At 37.4% G+C, this 14023-nt stretch overlaps 1 protein-coding gene across 4 annotated transcripts in view; it reads left to right on the top strand.

Moving 5' to 3' along the window:
- The window catches only part of SEMA3D (semaphorin 3D), a 200853-nt gene that overhangs the window by 143645 nt on the left and 43185 nt on the right, over nt 1-14023 (top strand). For all 4 annotated transcript variants that reach the window (XM_043588732.1, XM_043588731.1, XM_043588734.1 and 1 more), the window contains exons 9-10: nt 11760-11874; nt 13121-13190. In XM_043588732.1, coding sequence (XP_043444667.1) covers nt 11760-11874; nt 13121-13190 — 185 coding nt within the window. The remainder of the gene's footprint in view (nt 1-11759; nt 11875-13120; nt 13191-14023) is intronic.

Genomic DNA, 14023 nt, shown 5'->3' with positions numbered 1-14023 from the left:
AGACTACAAATACTGACCCCATGATGTACATGAAAGGTCGCGACAAGCTCCCATCCTACTGGATCCTCGATGCCTTTGTTTTTTTGTTTTTGTTTTTGTTTTTTAAGTCGATTTATTTATTTTGAGTGAGAGACACAGAGAGAGAGAGGGAGAGAGAGACAATCCCAAGCAGGCTCTGCACTGTTAATGCAGAGCCGATATGGGGCTCAAAGAACTCACAAACTGCGAGGTTTTGACCTGAGGGAAAATCAAGAGTCCATCACTGGATACACTTTAATTCTTCCTTACTCCTGTCCCAGAGACTTTGATACTTGCCCATAGACAGGGACTCCTATATTCTTAGTAGTCGTGATTTCCAGAAGGTAAGGCAGAGATTAGGAAAATTCATAAAGAGTGTCTTCTGATTTTTGATACAAAAAAAAAAAAAACACCAAAAATGGTGTTAAGGGCATAGATTTTACAGTTGGACATGTTGAACTTGACCTGGCTCTGGGATATGCTGCCAGAGCAGCCAGTTGAAAACATGAACCTGAGGCTCAGTAGTGTCTGGAATCATGAATTTGGAAATCACCAATGAATTGGTGGTTCTTGAAGTCATGGAAGTATGTAAAATTGCCCAAGAAAATATGTAGTAAAAGATCAAAGAGCAAGGATAGAATCCCAAGCAACAATGATATTTAAGAAAAAACAGAGGAAAATGACCACAAAGACAATTGAGAAGAAATAGCTTGATAGTTGGGGGGAGAACTGGATGGTAGTGGTGTCACAAATCAGACACGAAAGCTGTCTTGAGAAGAAAGCAGTTGTCAGTGATGTCACACACCAAAAGGAGGTCAGGTAACATTGCAATTGAAAATCAGGTATTACGTTTGGCATCAGGATATCATCAATAACTTTTGCTCGAATGATATGGATATTCGCTACGAAAGCAGATCTAGGCTTCCATTTCCGCTCTACTTCTTCCGAGCTCAGCTTCTTAACGGAGAAAATCAGGGCCCCCATCTCTTCCGTGACTATGTTACCAAGCAAATGAAAGACTTAGATGAAATCATATGAATTTGGATGAGGCAGATACTGAGGAAGGAACTGGAAAACAAGAGGGACTTGGATACATCTCTATTTTCGAGCTGTCAACAACATAAAAGATTGACATATGAATAAAGTAAGTTCCTTGTCATACTACAGCGGGTTAAGTGTCAAAAATCACATATACACACATGCATACATCATGCATACACAGGCTCACGTTTGGAGCCAGATCAACTAACTGTCATTGGGAGTGGAAGAGTGGTAGTGGCAGTGTGTGTGTAGTAGGGCCAGGTGGTGGTTAGAGGCAGGTTACTGAAGATTAATGGGAAGAGATGATATTTTATTAGTTTTGATGTTTGAAATCCCCGTAATTATTTTGCCTTCTTTTTTAGCAATATTTGTACTTGGAAGGTGGATCTTATTCCCGGATATAGTCAAAAGAATTTGGAGACATGCCTGGTGATAATTTTGTGAACAGTTTTTTTGTGTGTGAGCAGTATGACCAATGCAAATTTTAGACAAGAGGTGTGAAAAGGGAGAGACACTAAATAGTGAAGAAGCTGAATTAAAGTATCATTTCGTAGGACAGTGTGGATCAATGAGAGCCTCAGGAGAATAAGTACCTTCCTCTAAAGAATATCTTTCCAACTCAGTCTGTTGTGTATGTTATCAGTGTACATGGCAGAACACATTTAGTAATGAATTATTTTTCAGTGGGATATCCCAACCTACTGCACTTTCTCGTATTTAAAATACAGTGCTTAGCCTAGATGATTTCTAAAGCCTCGCCAGACTCTATAGTTCTTTGATTTTGTTGTACAGTCAATATGTTCAAGCACCAAATGGTGCACCTTACACCCCAGGCTGCTCTCATAAATGGTAAATTGCACAGATCTTCATGGGGAGGTTATAAATGCTGACCGAAAGAACAGGTGAAACATCATGCAATAAACCCTCTGAATAGTCCTTTCAGAAACTATTATTTATGTCTTTATGTTTATTACCACGCACATGTGTGTGTGTGTCCCTTCAAGACCCACCCTATAAGCTACAGTGTGGAAATACCCGTCACTTCAGGGAGTCTGGCTTGCAGCTTTTCGCCTCAAGCCTGTTTCACATTATTTTTGAATTCTGTTCATTTTTTGGAAGCATTGTCCATTAGCTAGCCCACTCTGGATTCCAGCTCTAGGTTAGGCCCGTTCTCATTTTTTGTTCTGCAGTATTTCCTTTTGTCCTTGCCAGGAATTCAGTTTGGATGGTCCTTTCACATAACTTGCCTGGGGGTCTAATTAATAGCCCTTTGCTTCGATTCCACTTGCATTGTCTACCTTGATATATAGTCCTATTTGGACAATTACTGCCTTTGAAGATTTGTGTTTTGAGGCCGATGACACTTTCCGTATTTATTGATCTCCACCGAGTTGTGGGTTTTTTTGCTTACTTTCAACATGTCACTTACAACCTGAATGAGAGATTTAGAGCCACGAGTTACAGATGTGCTTTTGCTTCACTTCCATCTGTTTTCCTGTCAGGAATTCCTAGGCAAGGATTTATACTGTTGCCTTGTAGCTTTTTTTTTTTTTTAATTTAATGAGCTCTGATTTTACCTGGGGGGAGGGAGGGAACTGCTTACCATGCGTTGATTTACCTGATTTTAACCTGTTAAATCTTAGAAACTGAATTTTTTAGCATAGTGTCTTACCCAAGTCTTGCATTTCTAATAATGTTTACAAATTTTTGAAGTAGTTAGAAAAACATGTTCTCCATTTTGATTCTCCAATGGCAAATCAAAAACAGTCATCTTTAAACACTAGAATCCTTTTTAGAAAAAAAGAATGTATTGGTGCCTTGAAAGCCTCTTCAGAATGGATCTCTTAAAAATCACTGTGCTTAATACCTGCCATACAAGTTTTTTTGTTTCTTTTTTCTTCTCCTCTCCCCTTTGTCTGAGATGTTTGAGTTTCTACAGCTTTGTTTCTTTTACTACTAAGGGATTTCAAGATTATTTGTAGATGAACTAAAATATTCCTTCTTTTTTTTTATGTCTATTTATTTTTGAGAGAGAGCAGGGGAGGGGCAGAGAGTGGAGGAAGACAGGATCTGAAGCAGGCTCAGTGCTGACAGCAGAGAGCCCGACACAGGGCTCGAACTCATGAACCGTGAGATCATGCCCTGAGCCAAATCAGATGTTCAACTGGCTGAGCCACCCAGGTGCCCCAAAGTTTCCTTATTTTCTTATTTTGCCTTTTTTTCTTCGTGGTCATAAATGTATTACTATTATTTTTTTGCATCTCAACAAAACAGTTACATGAAACGTAGTTATAAGACGTTGCAAAAGAAGATGAGGGCTGAAAAGGAAAGCAAAACAGCACAGTTCTCTCATTTGATTTGGGCTGCATAACTTCACCATCTTCCGTTAGTTTACTTATTGTATAATGTCCTCATTTAAACTCTTGCTCTCAGTTATAATATTGTATTTTAGTATATATGACATGCTTTCCTTGAGAGGCTCCTGGGCTCTTATTCCAGGTTTCACGTTTTGTTTCTATCACATCACGATCATAGTTTCCAGCTTCTAACTGGGCCATTCTGTGTTTGGAATATCCTTATCATCATTATTTACTTACACAGCCCCATACAGACCATCTGTATTAAGTTTACAAATAAAACTCGTCCCTAGAAATAACTGTGTGAAGACTGAGGCAGCACAGGGCAAAGTACATTGGACAATTGCTCTGCAATGTCAGTTGCTGTGGTCCTATCTCCAGGACTTCCGGGGGTGATGGGTCTTCAGGCGATTCGGAGGCATATCTCAACACAAGGCTGTTTGAGACCTGCAAGGGACAGCTGTTATCATAAATGACGTATCAGATGAAGAATATGAATGATGTATTGAAATACAACAGGCATTACACTGAAAACATGAAAGTATTAACTTGCCCTTATCTTCTTGAATGTGTAAAAAGGGTCAATTGCAAGTCTGTGTGTTGACCTCAGTGTGGCAGTTTCAGTTATGGAAAAACATGTTTATGGATTCACAATAATTGTGGTATTTAGATTACACTTCAAAAGAAAGGAGGTAGTATTAACTGAAGCTTAAATCTCTGAGATTAAATGTCATTAATGGCTAGAACTGGGGAGAAGTGTGCACAAAAGATGCATGGATGATAGCTTTGCAAGTGTTTCAGGAATTCCCATCCTCCTGCTGGCACAAAGGTGCAGAAGAGCATTAAGCAAAAGAACTAATTTTAAGCAAAGAAGAATTTATGAACTCCAACTCCAGCATCAAACCCTGATTTTTTCTTTTTCTTCTTTAAGTGATTAAGAGTTGTTATTCTTCAGTGTTTGTTGATTTGAAAAGGCTAGTGACTTTCAACTTGAATTCATTAACATGGTTACAAATTTCTGAATGCTAATCCATATTTTAATAGAATACAACATGTTCCCAAATATCTTGGAGATTTCATTGATTACTAAAATCTTTAGGATATAAGAGCATAGGAGCCGAAAACCGATTCTTACTTGGTCCAAGAGCTTCTGTTTCCCAAGATATAGGTGGGAATGACCATATTTATAAAGTGTGAAGAGATCCTCAAAGAGGATGATGTATACAGATAAAATCGTGTTTAGCAGATGAAGCCAGCATAGTGACCCAAAGGTCAAAAGACACACTCAATAAAAGTTCATGTGTGACAGTTTGTAGCTACTCCACATGTCTATGCAAGATTTATAAGGACTGGAGTCTGCTGGGACAGTAGAAGCAGAATGGAGTCACCATTAACCTGCCTTCTGACTGATCTACCCATTAGCAGCCTATGATTGGAAGATCATAGTATTTCATAATATGCAGCCATCACCTGACTCAGAGATAGTTTATTTTATAGCCGCTGAAAGATTGTAAATTGTGTTTTGTTTCATCTTCTGTCTTTTCTGTTTTCATTAATCCCTTTACACTTAAGAAATATCGCAAACATATAAGAAGCCACAGAGAATAAGAAAATAGGCACCCTCTGCATTCACCACCATGTGGTCTGGCTTGTTTACATTTAATTTCTTTGTTACTTTCATCTGCATCTTTGTGTAGAGAATGTCAAGGCTTTTGGCAATCTGACTACAAAGAAGCTGTGATAGAGTGGAAACACAGAAGTGACTGGTGACTAAAAGCTGCTGATTCTGACATCTCAATAATAAATCTATTGTGTTAGTGAGATGGCTGCGTTCTTTAGAACTTCACAGAAATAAGCAAGGAGGTGACAATTTAGTACAAAAGTGGTTACCTCCCTTTGAGCCCTCTTCTCTGCTTAAGGTTCTCAGGGGGGGATTTGGTGGATTTGCAAACAAATCCAGGCACTGAGAGCTGGTCAACAGTCAGTCAATTGACACTTCCCTACAGGAGAAATACAACCCCTCGTGAATTGAACTTTGCCATCCCAGGTCATGCTTCTGGATGTCTGTAAGAGTTACTATTCAGTCATTAAATGCTTATGATCCATTCCTGAGAACTATTATCCCAGAAATTATACTTGTTTCCCTGCTGACAGCAGGTGGCTTTCATCTTTGACCTGGATTTTTTTTTGTTTGTTTGTTTTTTATCTTTTTATTCCTTGAGGGACCATGGAAAGGCTGCTAGACGGATAGGCAAGCACATTTAAAGATTCTTTTGTTCAAAGGATTGCAATTTCCATTTGTCAGGTTAAAAAAATATATATGCAGGCCACAGTGTAAGTTCCTTTCCTGTCCAACAAATTTGAGCCTAGTAGAATAATTAGAATTTTTTCATGGTTTGTCTTAAACATGGGTGATAATTGCAAGGAGAGAGAGGGGGACACTTCGCAAATAGACATTTATTGTTATTTTTATCTAATAAAATGCTTAAAAGGGAATGTGATTGCTGATTTTTATGATAAAGTAGTGATGTATACACCTGTTAAAGGAATGTTGTAGAGCAAATATTTGATATGTCTGTTTATTCCTTTAACAAAATAATTTGAGCAACTATGCTATGCCAGGGGAAAGCAGTAAACCAGAGTCCTTAGCATTAAATTCATGATAGCTAATATTTTGAATCAGCACTGTTTTTAGTATTTATAGCTGACTCAAAATTGCAAATATAGGCAATGAAAAATTTTACAAATTATAAATATGTAAAAAGAATACATTAAAATGGAAAGATTTTCACTTAGAGCTTAGTACAAGGAGGAGTCTGCTACAATAAGACTATATGAAGACAGAACATATGTGAATGTAAAAATATATAAATCAAGGTTGATGAGAAAGATGAGATATCTTACTTTCTATTTTTAATTTTTAAAAATGTATTCTAATATTTATTTTTGAGAGAGAGAGTGTGTGTGTTTGTACTGATAGGGGAGGGGCACAGAGAGAGGAAGATAGGGAGTCGGAAGCAGGCTCCGCGCTGTGGGTGCAAAGCCTATTGTGAGATCTGGGGCCGGAACTCAGAAACCGTGAGATCATGACCTGAGCCAAAGTCGGACGCTCGCCGAACTGAGCCACCCAGGCACCCCTATTTTTAAATTTTTTATAAAATCTCTTTCTTCCCAAATAATTCCAGGTAGCATTTCTTGCTGAGATCCTATGAAACATTAACACAAAATTCATCCTTACTAAAAGGAAGCACCAGGGGTTTTTCCTATTCATATTAACATCTGGATTTATATTTATGAAATGATCTGAGGATGTTAGTGGTAAAAATAAAGGCCGTGTCTAGATAAATCTGCCTTCACATGTGTAGCCATCATTAATCATCCAATAGCCAGCTGAAATATTGGTTATGTTTGTTCTTGCACAATGATACTTCAACAATAGAAGCACCATATACAAAACATAAATTCAAAAGCAATTATAGACATGTTTGTATCTAGATGGTTATTATATAAAATGTATTAGGTATTCATTTTCTTTCACTTCCTTGTAGTAACTCTCGATACTAAATAACATATTACTAAATGACATAAATACTTCGGCCTGGTATTAAAGCTTTCCTTGAATGTACTCCAATATCCTTTTATAACATTCTCTTCCACTATTTGAATTTATCCCAGTATTTGCCTAAGTCAAATTTGTCCTGGTTCTCCCTATGTGTGCTTTTTTTTTTTAATGTTTACTTATTCTTGAGAGAGAGAGAAAGAGACAAAGCGTGAGCGGGGGGGGGGGGGGGGGGGAGGGTCAGAGAGAGAGAGGGAGACACAGAATCCGAAGCAGGCGCCAGGCTCTGAGCTGTCAGCACAGAGCCCGACGCGGGGCTTGAACTCAGGAGCCATGAATTCATGACCTGAGCCAAAGTTGGACGCTCAACTGACTGAGCCACCCAGTCGCTCTGATCCATGCATGTTCTGAAGTGTCCCACCTGTTGTCCTTTCCCCCTCTTTTCTAGCACCAAGAATATTTCCTGAACCAATCTCTGATCCCACTTATCGTTTTAAGAACAATATTGAATCTAACTCTTCAGTGAGGCCTGTACTATTTTTTTTTTTTTTTTTTTTTTTTTTTTACTACAGAGACCTTTCAGAGGAGACTTAAATTCTATGGCATTTATCTATACTTTCTAAGGGCACTTATCAATTTTATCTAGTATTTTTTGTTTCTCACTAATAATTGAACATGCTCTTATTAAACACCTGATAAGCAGGATATTAGTGACATATGTGCAGTGATGTAGGATGAAAGCAATAGGGAGTGCGTTTTCTGGAAAGAATGAAAAATTATGAGAAAATCAACTTAATGTTCTTTTGCTTTGTATTATCACCATGTGTCAGCAATTCTAAACAGTATCAGTGTCAAAATACAACTGCCAGGAAGGTCTTTTGTTGGTCCAGTTTCCAAACAATCACCGTAGTTATCACTGAGTTTATATAATGTATCTGTCAGCACACACGTGAACTCAGTTACACATGCGTTCCAAGACTAAGTGCACATTGATTTGGATCATTTAAAATTTAAAACAGCGAGACATAGTGCAGACTGCGAGGTGCAATTTTTGTTCAAGTGCAAATTTTAGTTCGTATATGAAATATTTTCTTGAATTTCAGTGTCTTTAAATTTCAATTTTTTTTACATTGTTGTAAGCCTAAAGAACAAATCAAGGAAGTAAAAATTATTACTCATTTATACAGAGCTGTTTCTGAAAAGTATTCAGTTGTGTAGCAGAGAAGGTTATAAAGTGGGATTCATTCACTCTGGGTGTCCTGGTGTGCCTCTGGTGTTAGGTGCTGAGGCTATAAGAATAGTTATGGTCTGTGGTCTCAGGGACCTCATTGCCTTCTCAGCTCTCCCACAGTTCTGTAGACTTCTGAGATTTGCTCTGTTCCTAAGATTATATCACATGGAATTTGGATTTCCCCCTCACCCAAGTTAGCACTCAAAGGGATCTCTGTCTTCCTTCCCCTTTCCTTTCTTCTTCCCCCTTTCTTCAAGAATAGCAACTATTGGGGCGCCTGGGTGGCGCAGTCGGTTAAGCGTCCGACTTCAGCCAGGTCACGATCTCGCGGTCCGTGAGTTCGAGCCCCGCGTCGGGCTCTGGGCTGATGGCTCAGAGCCTGGAGCCTGTTTCTGATTCTATGTCTCCCTCTCTCTCTGCCCCTCCCCCGTTCATGCTCTGTCTCTCTCTGTCCCAAAAATAAATAAACGTTGAAAAAAAAAAAAAAAGAATAGCAACTATTTCTGTGACTTTGAATTCTCCTGTTTGGAGTAGTCATTAAGATACTTTTTTTTTATAAATTGCATTTAATTTTCAGAGATAATGAAGCAGAGGGAATACCGTTCCTAAATATTCAGAGTTAGTATTTGACAGTGAACTTTGTATTAAATTTGTAAGACATAGATTGCATGTAGGATAAGAATGTTTATATGATTTACATTTAAATGTAAGTGCATTAATGGAAATCATGGCTGTGAAAGTAATTTTTGAAAGTTGAGTTTAAGTACTTAATATATTTATTTCATGAAACACTCTCATCTTACTTATTGTAAACTTAGCAGATCTAGTCAAATAACAATTGTATTAATTTTGTATTCATATTTAGGGACATTTTAAATTAAAAATAAGAAATGGATGTTTTAATGGTGAATTATTGAATTCAGCAAAGTTGCAGGATACAAAATCAATGTACAGAAATCAGTTGCATTCTTATACACTAACAATGAAGCAACAGAAAGACAAATAAAGAAACTGATCCCATTCACAATTGCACCAAGAAGCATAAAATACCTAGGAATAAATCTAACCAAAGATGTAAAGGATCTGTATGCTGAAAACTATAGAAAGCTTCTGAAGGAAATTGAAGAAGATTTAAAGAAATGGAAAGACATTCCCTGCTCATGGATTGGAAAAATAAATATTGTCAAAATGTCAATACTACCCAAAGCTATCTACACATTCAATGCAATCCCAATCAAAATTGCACCAGCATTCTTCTCGAAACTAGAACAAGCAATCCTAAAATTCATATGGAACCACAAAAGGCCCCGAATAGCCAAAGGAATTTTGAAGAAGAAGACCAAAGCAGGAGGCATCACAATCCCAGACTTTAGCCTCTACTACAAAGCTGTCATCATCAAGACAGCATGGTATTGGCACCAAAACAGACACATAGACCAATGGAATAGAATAGAAACCCCAGAACTAGACCCACAAACGTATGGCCAACTCATCTTTGACAAAGCAGGAAAGAACATCCAATGGAAAAAAGACAGCCTCTTTAACAAATGGTGCTGGGAGAACTGGACAGCAACATGCAGAAGGTTGAAACTAGACCACTTTCTCACACCATTCACAAAAATAAACTCAAAATGGATAAAGGACCTAAATGTGAGACAGGAAACCATCAAAACCTTAGAGGAGAAAGCAGGAAAAGACCTCTCTGACCTCAGCCGTAGCAATCTCTTACTCGACACATCCCCAAAGGCAAGGGAATTAAAAGCAAAAGTGAATTACTGGGACCTTATGAAGATAAAAAGCTTCTGCACAGCAAAGGAAACAACCAACAAAACTAAAAGGCAACCAACGGAATGGGAAAAGATATTCGCAAATGACATATCAGACAAAGGGCTAGTCTCCAAAATCTATAAAGAGCTCACCAAACTCCACACCCGAAAAACAAATAACCCAGTGAAGAAATGGGCAGAAAACATGAATAGACACTTCTCTAAAGAAGACATCCGGATGGCCAACAGGCACATGAAAAGATGTTCAGCGTCGCTCCTTATCAGGGAAATACAAATCAAAACCACACTCAGGTATCACCTCACGCCAGTCAGAGTGGCCAAAATGAACAAATCAGGAGACTCTAGATGCTGGAGAGGATGTGGAGAAACGGGAACCCTCTTGCACTGTTGGTGGGAATGCAAATTGGTGCAGCCGCTCTGGAAAGCAGTGTGGAGGTTCCTCAGAAAATTAAAAATAGACCTACCCTATGACCCAGCAATAGCACTGCTGGGAATTTATCCAAGGGATACAGGAGCACTGATGCATAGGGCCACTTGTACCCCAATGTTCATAGCAGCACTCTCAACAATAGCCAAATTATGGAAAGAGCCTAAATGTCCATCAACTGATGAATGGATAAAGAAATTGTGGTTTTTATACACAATGGAATATTACGTGGCAATGAGAAAAAATGAAATATGGCCTTTTGTAGCAACGTGGATGGAACTGGAGAGTGTGATGCTAAGTGAAATAAGCCATACAGAGAAAGACAGATACCATATGGTCTCACTCTTATGTGGATCCTGAGAAACTTATCAGGAACCCATGGGGGAGGGGAAGGAAAAAAAAAAAAAAGAGGTTAGAATGGGAGAGAGCCAAAGCATAAGAGACTGTTAAAAACTGAGAACAAACTGAGGGTTGATGGGGGGTGGGAGGGAGGAGAGGGTGGGTGATGGGTATTGAGGAGGGCACCTTTTGGGATGAGCACTGGGTGTTGTATGGAAACCAATTTGTCAATAAATTTCAGAAAAAAATAAAATAAAATAAAATAAAAAAAACAAACAAAAAAAAAAAACAAAAAAAAAACAAAAAATGGATGTTTTAATGGTGAATTATTGAATTGCATTGCCCTATTTATTTTATTGAATTGATTTAAATGCTTATGCTTAGTAAGTGTCTAAAGAACATTTTTAATGAAATACTTCAGAGTAAAAAAAAGTATGGAAATACATCAGTTAGCATTTAAAACAAGATTGGTTTTATATGTATGTTTGTGTTGCCTTATTGTTTAATTAGTAGGGCACCAAAAGACTTTTGAAAGTCTACACCAAGGCATATTTCTAAAGATCATAATGATCTTACTCATATGTGTAATATACAAGTCAGTTCTAGTATTTATTGAACACAAGTTGTCTGGCCCTTTACTAAGCATTGTACACAAATTTTTCCATTTAATCATCAGAATAACCAATTTCAAGGCATTAATCGTATTTGTTCAGTGGAGACTTGGAGAATTACATAGCCTTTTGTAGGCCATGGGGCAACCGTTGACAGAGGTGAGATTTGATTCCAGGTCTGACTAGATTGCCTTGCCAGCCTCTACCCATCCAGGAGAGCTGAATTATATTCATTTAACCATGAGAAGAACATGTAATACTAAGAGACAAAACTGCCTTTTCCCTTGTTTCAAAGTTCAAGGCCCTAAATATGTAGGCTGCTTGTCTTTGTGAACAAAGACATTAACTAAATCTGTATCTCTATTATTTTCCTTTTCTTTTTTTTCCAGAATGATGTTGGCGGACAGCGCAGCCTGATAAACAAATGGACAACTTTTCTTAAAGCCAGATTGATTTGCTCAATTCCTGGAAATGATGGGGCCGATACTCATTTTGATGAGCTACGTAAGTCACATCCTCCTTTTTTTCTTGAAAATGTCTTACTGCCTAATAAATTCAGCATTTATTTTACTTCAGCCCAGGACAGCTGGCAGGAGTGTTATTACTAAATTCATACACACAAAGAACATGGAGGTGTTCTAGGTCTCAGAGCATATTGTAATGAAGCGATTCCTCTTTTCGTAAGCGTTCTCAAAGTTATGAAGGAAACAAAGCCGCAGCAAGAGACACAAAGCTACTAGCAATGGTCCTATAGAATCCATCCATTCTCCATATGGCGTTTTACTTTGGAAGGAGCAGCAGTCTATAGGTAGCAAGAACTTGGGTTCTTTATTCTGCGGGTGCCCTCTGCTGGAGAGCACAGGAGATGGGGAGAACTCGCTCCCTCTCACTTGTTAAGAAAAAGAATACTGAGAAAAGTGTTAGACGGATTATTCTCTTTCATTTCCCTTCTTTACTCGCCTCAAAGCTAATTCTAGAAGGGATGTTTTCAGTTATATATAAAGTTAGCATCATCAAATCTTATCTTTTAAACTTGTTTTTTCCATGCAGTGTAAAAATGATTTTATCATTGAATGATTTTATCATACAACATATAAAGCAATATATATATATATATATATATATATATATATATATATATATATTTTGTTCGTGTTCTTTGAATATTCATGGCTGATCTTTCATGGTGTATATAAGTATGCTCACATCCTAAAAAATCTTGTGAAGGATATTATTTACACATATTTTGGTATCAATACTGTGCAAGTGATTAGAAAATGCTGAGCAAGTTGTTACATAAGTAATGTTGCACAAGTAATTAACTTGTGTAGCCATTTTTATATTATTAGCAAATAGATAATTAAATTACTAGTAAGCTGACACGGTTACAGGACAAGATTTTTTTTTACATTGGAGGGTAAAAATAACCTAGGTTTTTAATTTTTATTCTGTATGAAATCACATACTTCTGATTGGAAATAGTCATGGATATTATCAAGCAAATCATCCCATCTATGGGTGATTGAAGTAAACATCTAAGAGGTTAGATATCCAGTTCAGTGTCACATAGCTAGTGAGAAAACCAGTCTTTAACCTTTAATTTCTTGTCATAATGTAATGACTTTCACTGTTATTTTAGAGTATTTTATATACTGCAGAGTCTCAGGAATACTGTATGCTGAAAGAAAAAGCAAACGTGTAATACTGAAATATAAAAATATAATGAATCATTATTTCTTCCCATTAATAGAGGATATTTACTTACTCCCCACAAGAGATGAAAGAAATCCTGTAGTATATGGAGTCTTCACCACAACCAGGTAAGTTAAAAAAATGCTTGTAATTCTATAGAATTGTTATGTATATGTAAGAAAACACAGTTGTATGGTTTTTTTGTCCCTTTTGTGTGAGAAAAAATACCCCATTTTTCATTTTATTTTTTCACTTAGTGTTTCTTAGAAATCTCTTAATATCAATACATAAAATGTCTCTTGGTTCTTTTTCTTCCAGCAGAGTATTCCTATATCAACCACCACAATTTATTTAGCCTGTTTCCTATGCATAGACATTTCCATTATTTCTAGTGCTTTGGTGGTACGCATAATGCTTCACTGACTAAGCTTGTATACATGTTGTTCTCTGTATGAGCAAGTATATCTGTGAGCTAAATTCCCAGACGGAAGTTACTGGGTACAAAGGAGTGTGCGTATACTAACCATAGTAAATAGGTCAAGCTGCATGACGTAGAAGTAGTATTAAAGAAATACATGTCGTAGTCATTGGTTTGGCTGAAATCACGAGACGGGACTTCTGAAATGTCCTCCCATACTATCTTACGTGCGCTTCCCAATCACCCTACAAAGCTGGGAGTTTGGCTGTCATCACCATATCATTATTGCTCTACTAGCTTAAACAAAGGAAGTTCGTATGACTTGCCCAAAGAAGACGAGCCAGTTAGTAGTAAAGATGGCACTAGAACTGAAGGTGTTTTCTTAATTTCCACCCCTGTGTTTTTGTCTTTGTTCTGTATAATACTATCCTGCACCTGTCTCTGAGACTCTGTGACTTCCTTCCTTAAAAGTTGCCCTAACACCTATGAATCTTTCTCAAAAAAATATAGGGACCTTACATAATTTCATTGGAATTTAATTTT

Source organism: Prionailurus bengalensis, chromosome A2 (genome assembly GCF_016509475.1).
Source record: "Prionailurus bengalensis isolate Pbe53 chromosome A2, Fcat_Pben_1.1_paternal_pri, whole genome shotgun sequence".
Lineage (NCBI taxonomy): Eukaryota > Metazoa > Chordata > Mammalia > Carnivora > Felidae > Prionailurus > Prionailurus bengalensis.
Note: the sequence above shows the minus strand (reverse complement) of the source record. Positions and strands in the feature narration are given on the sequence as shown.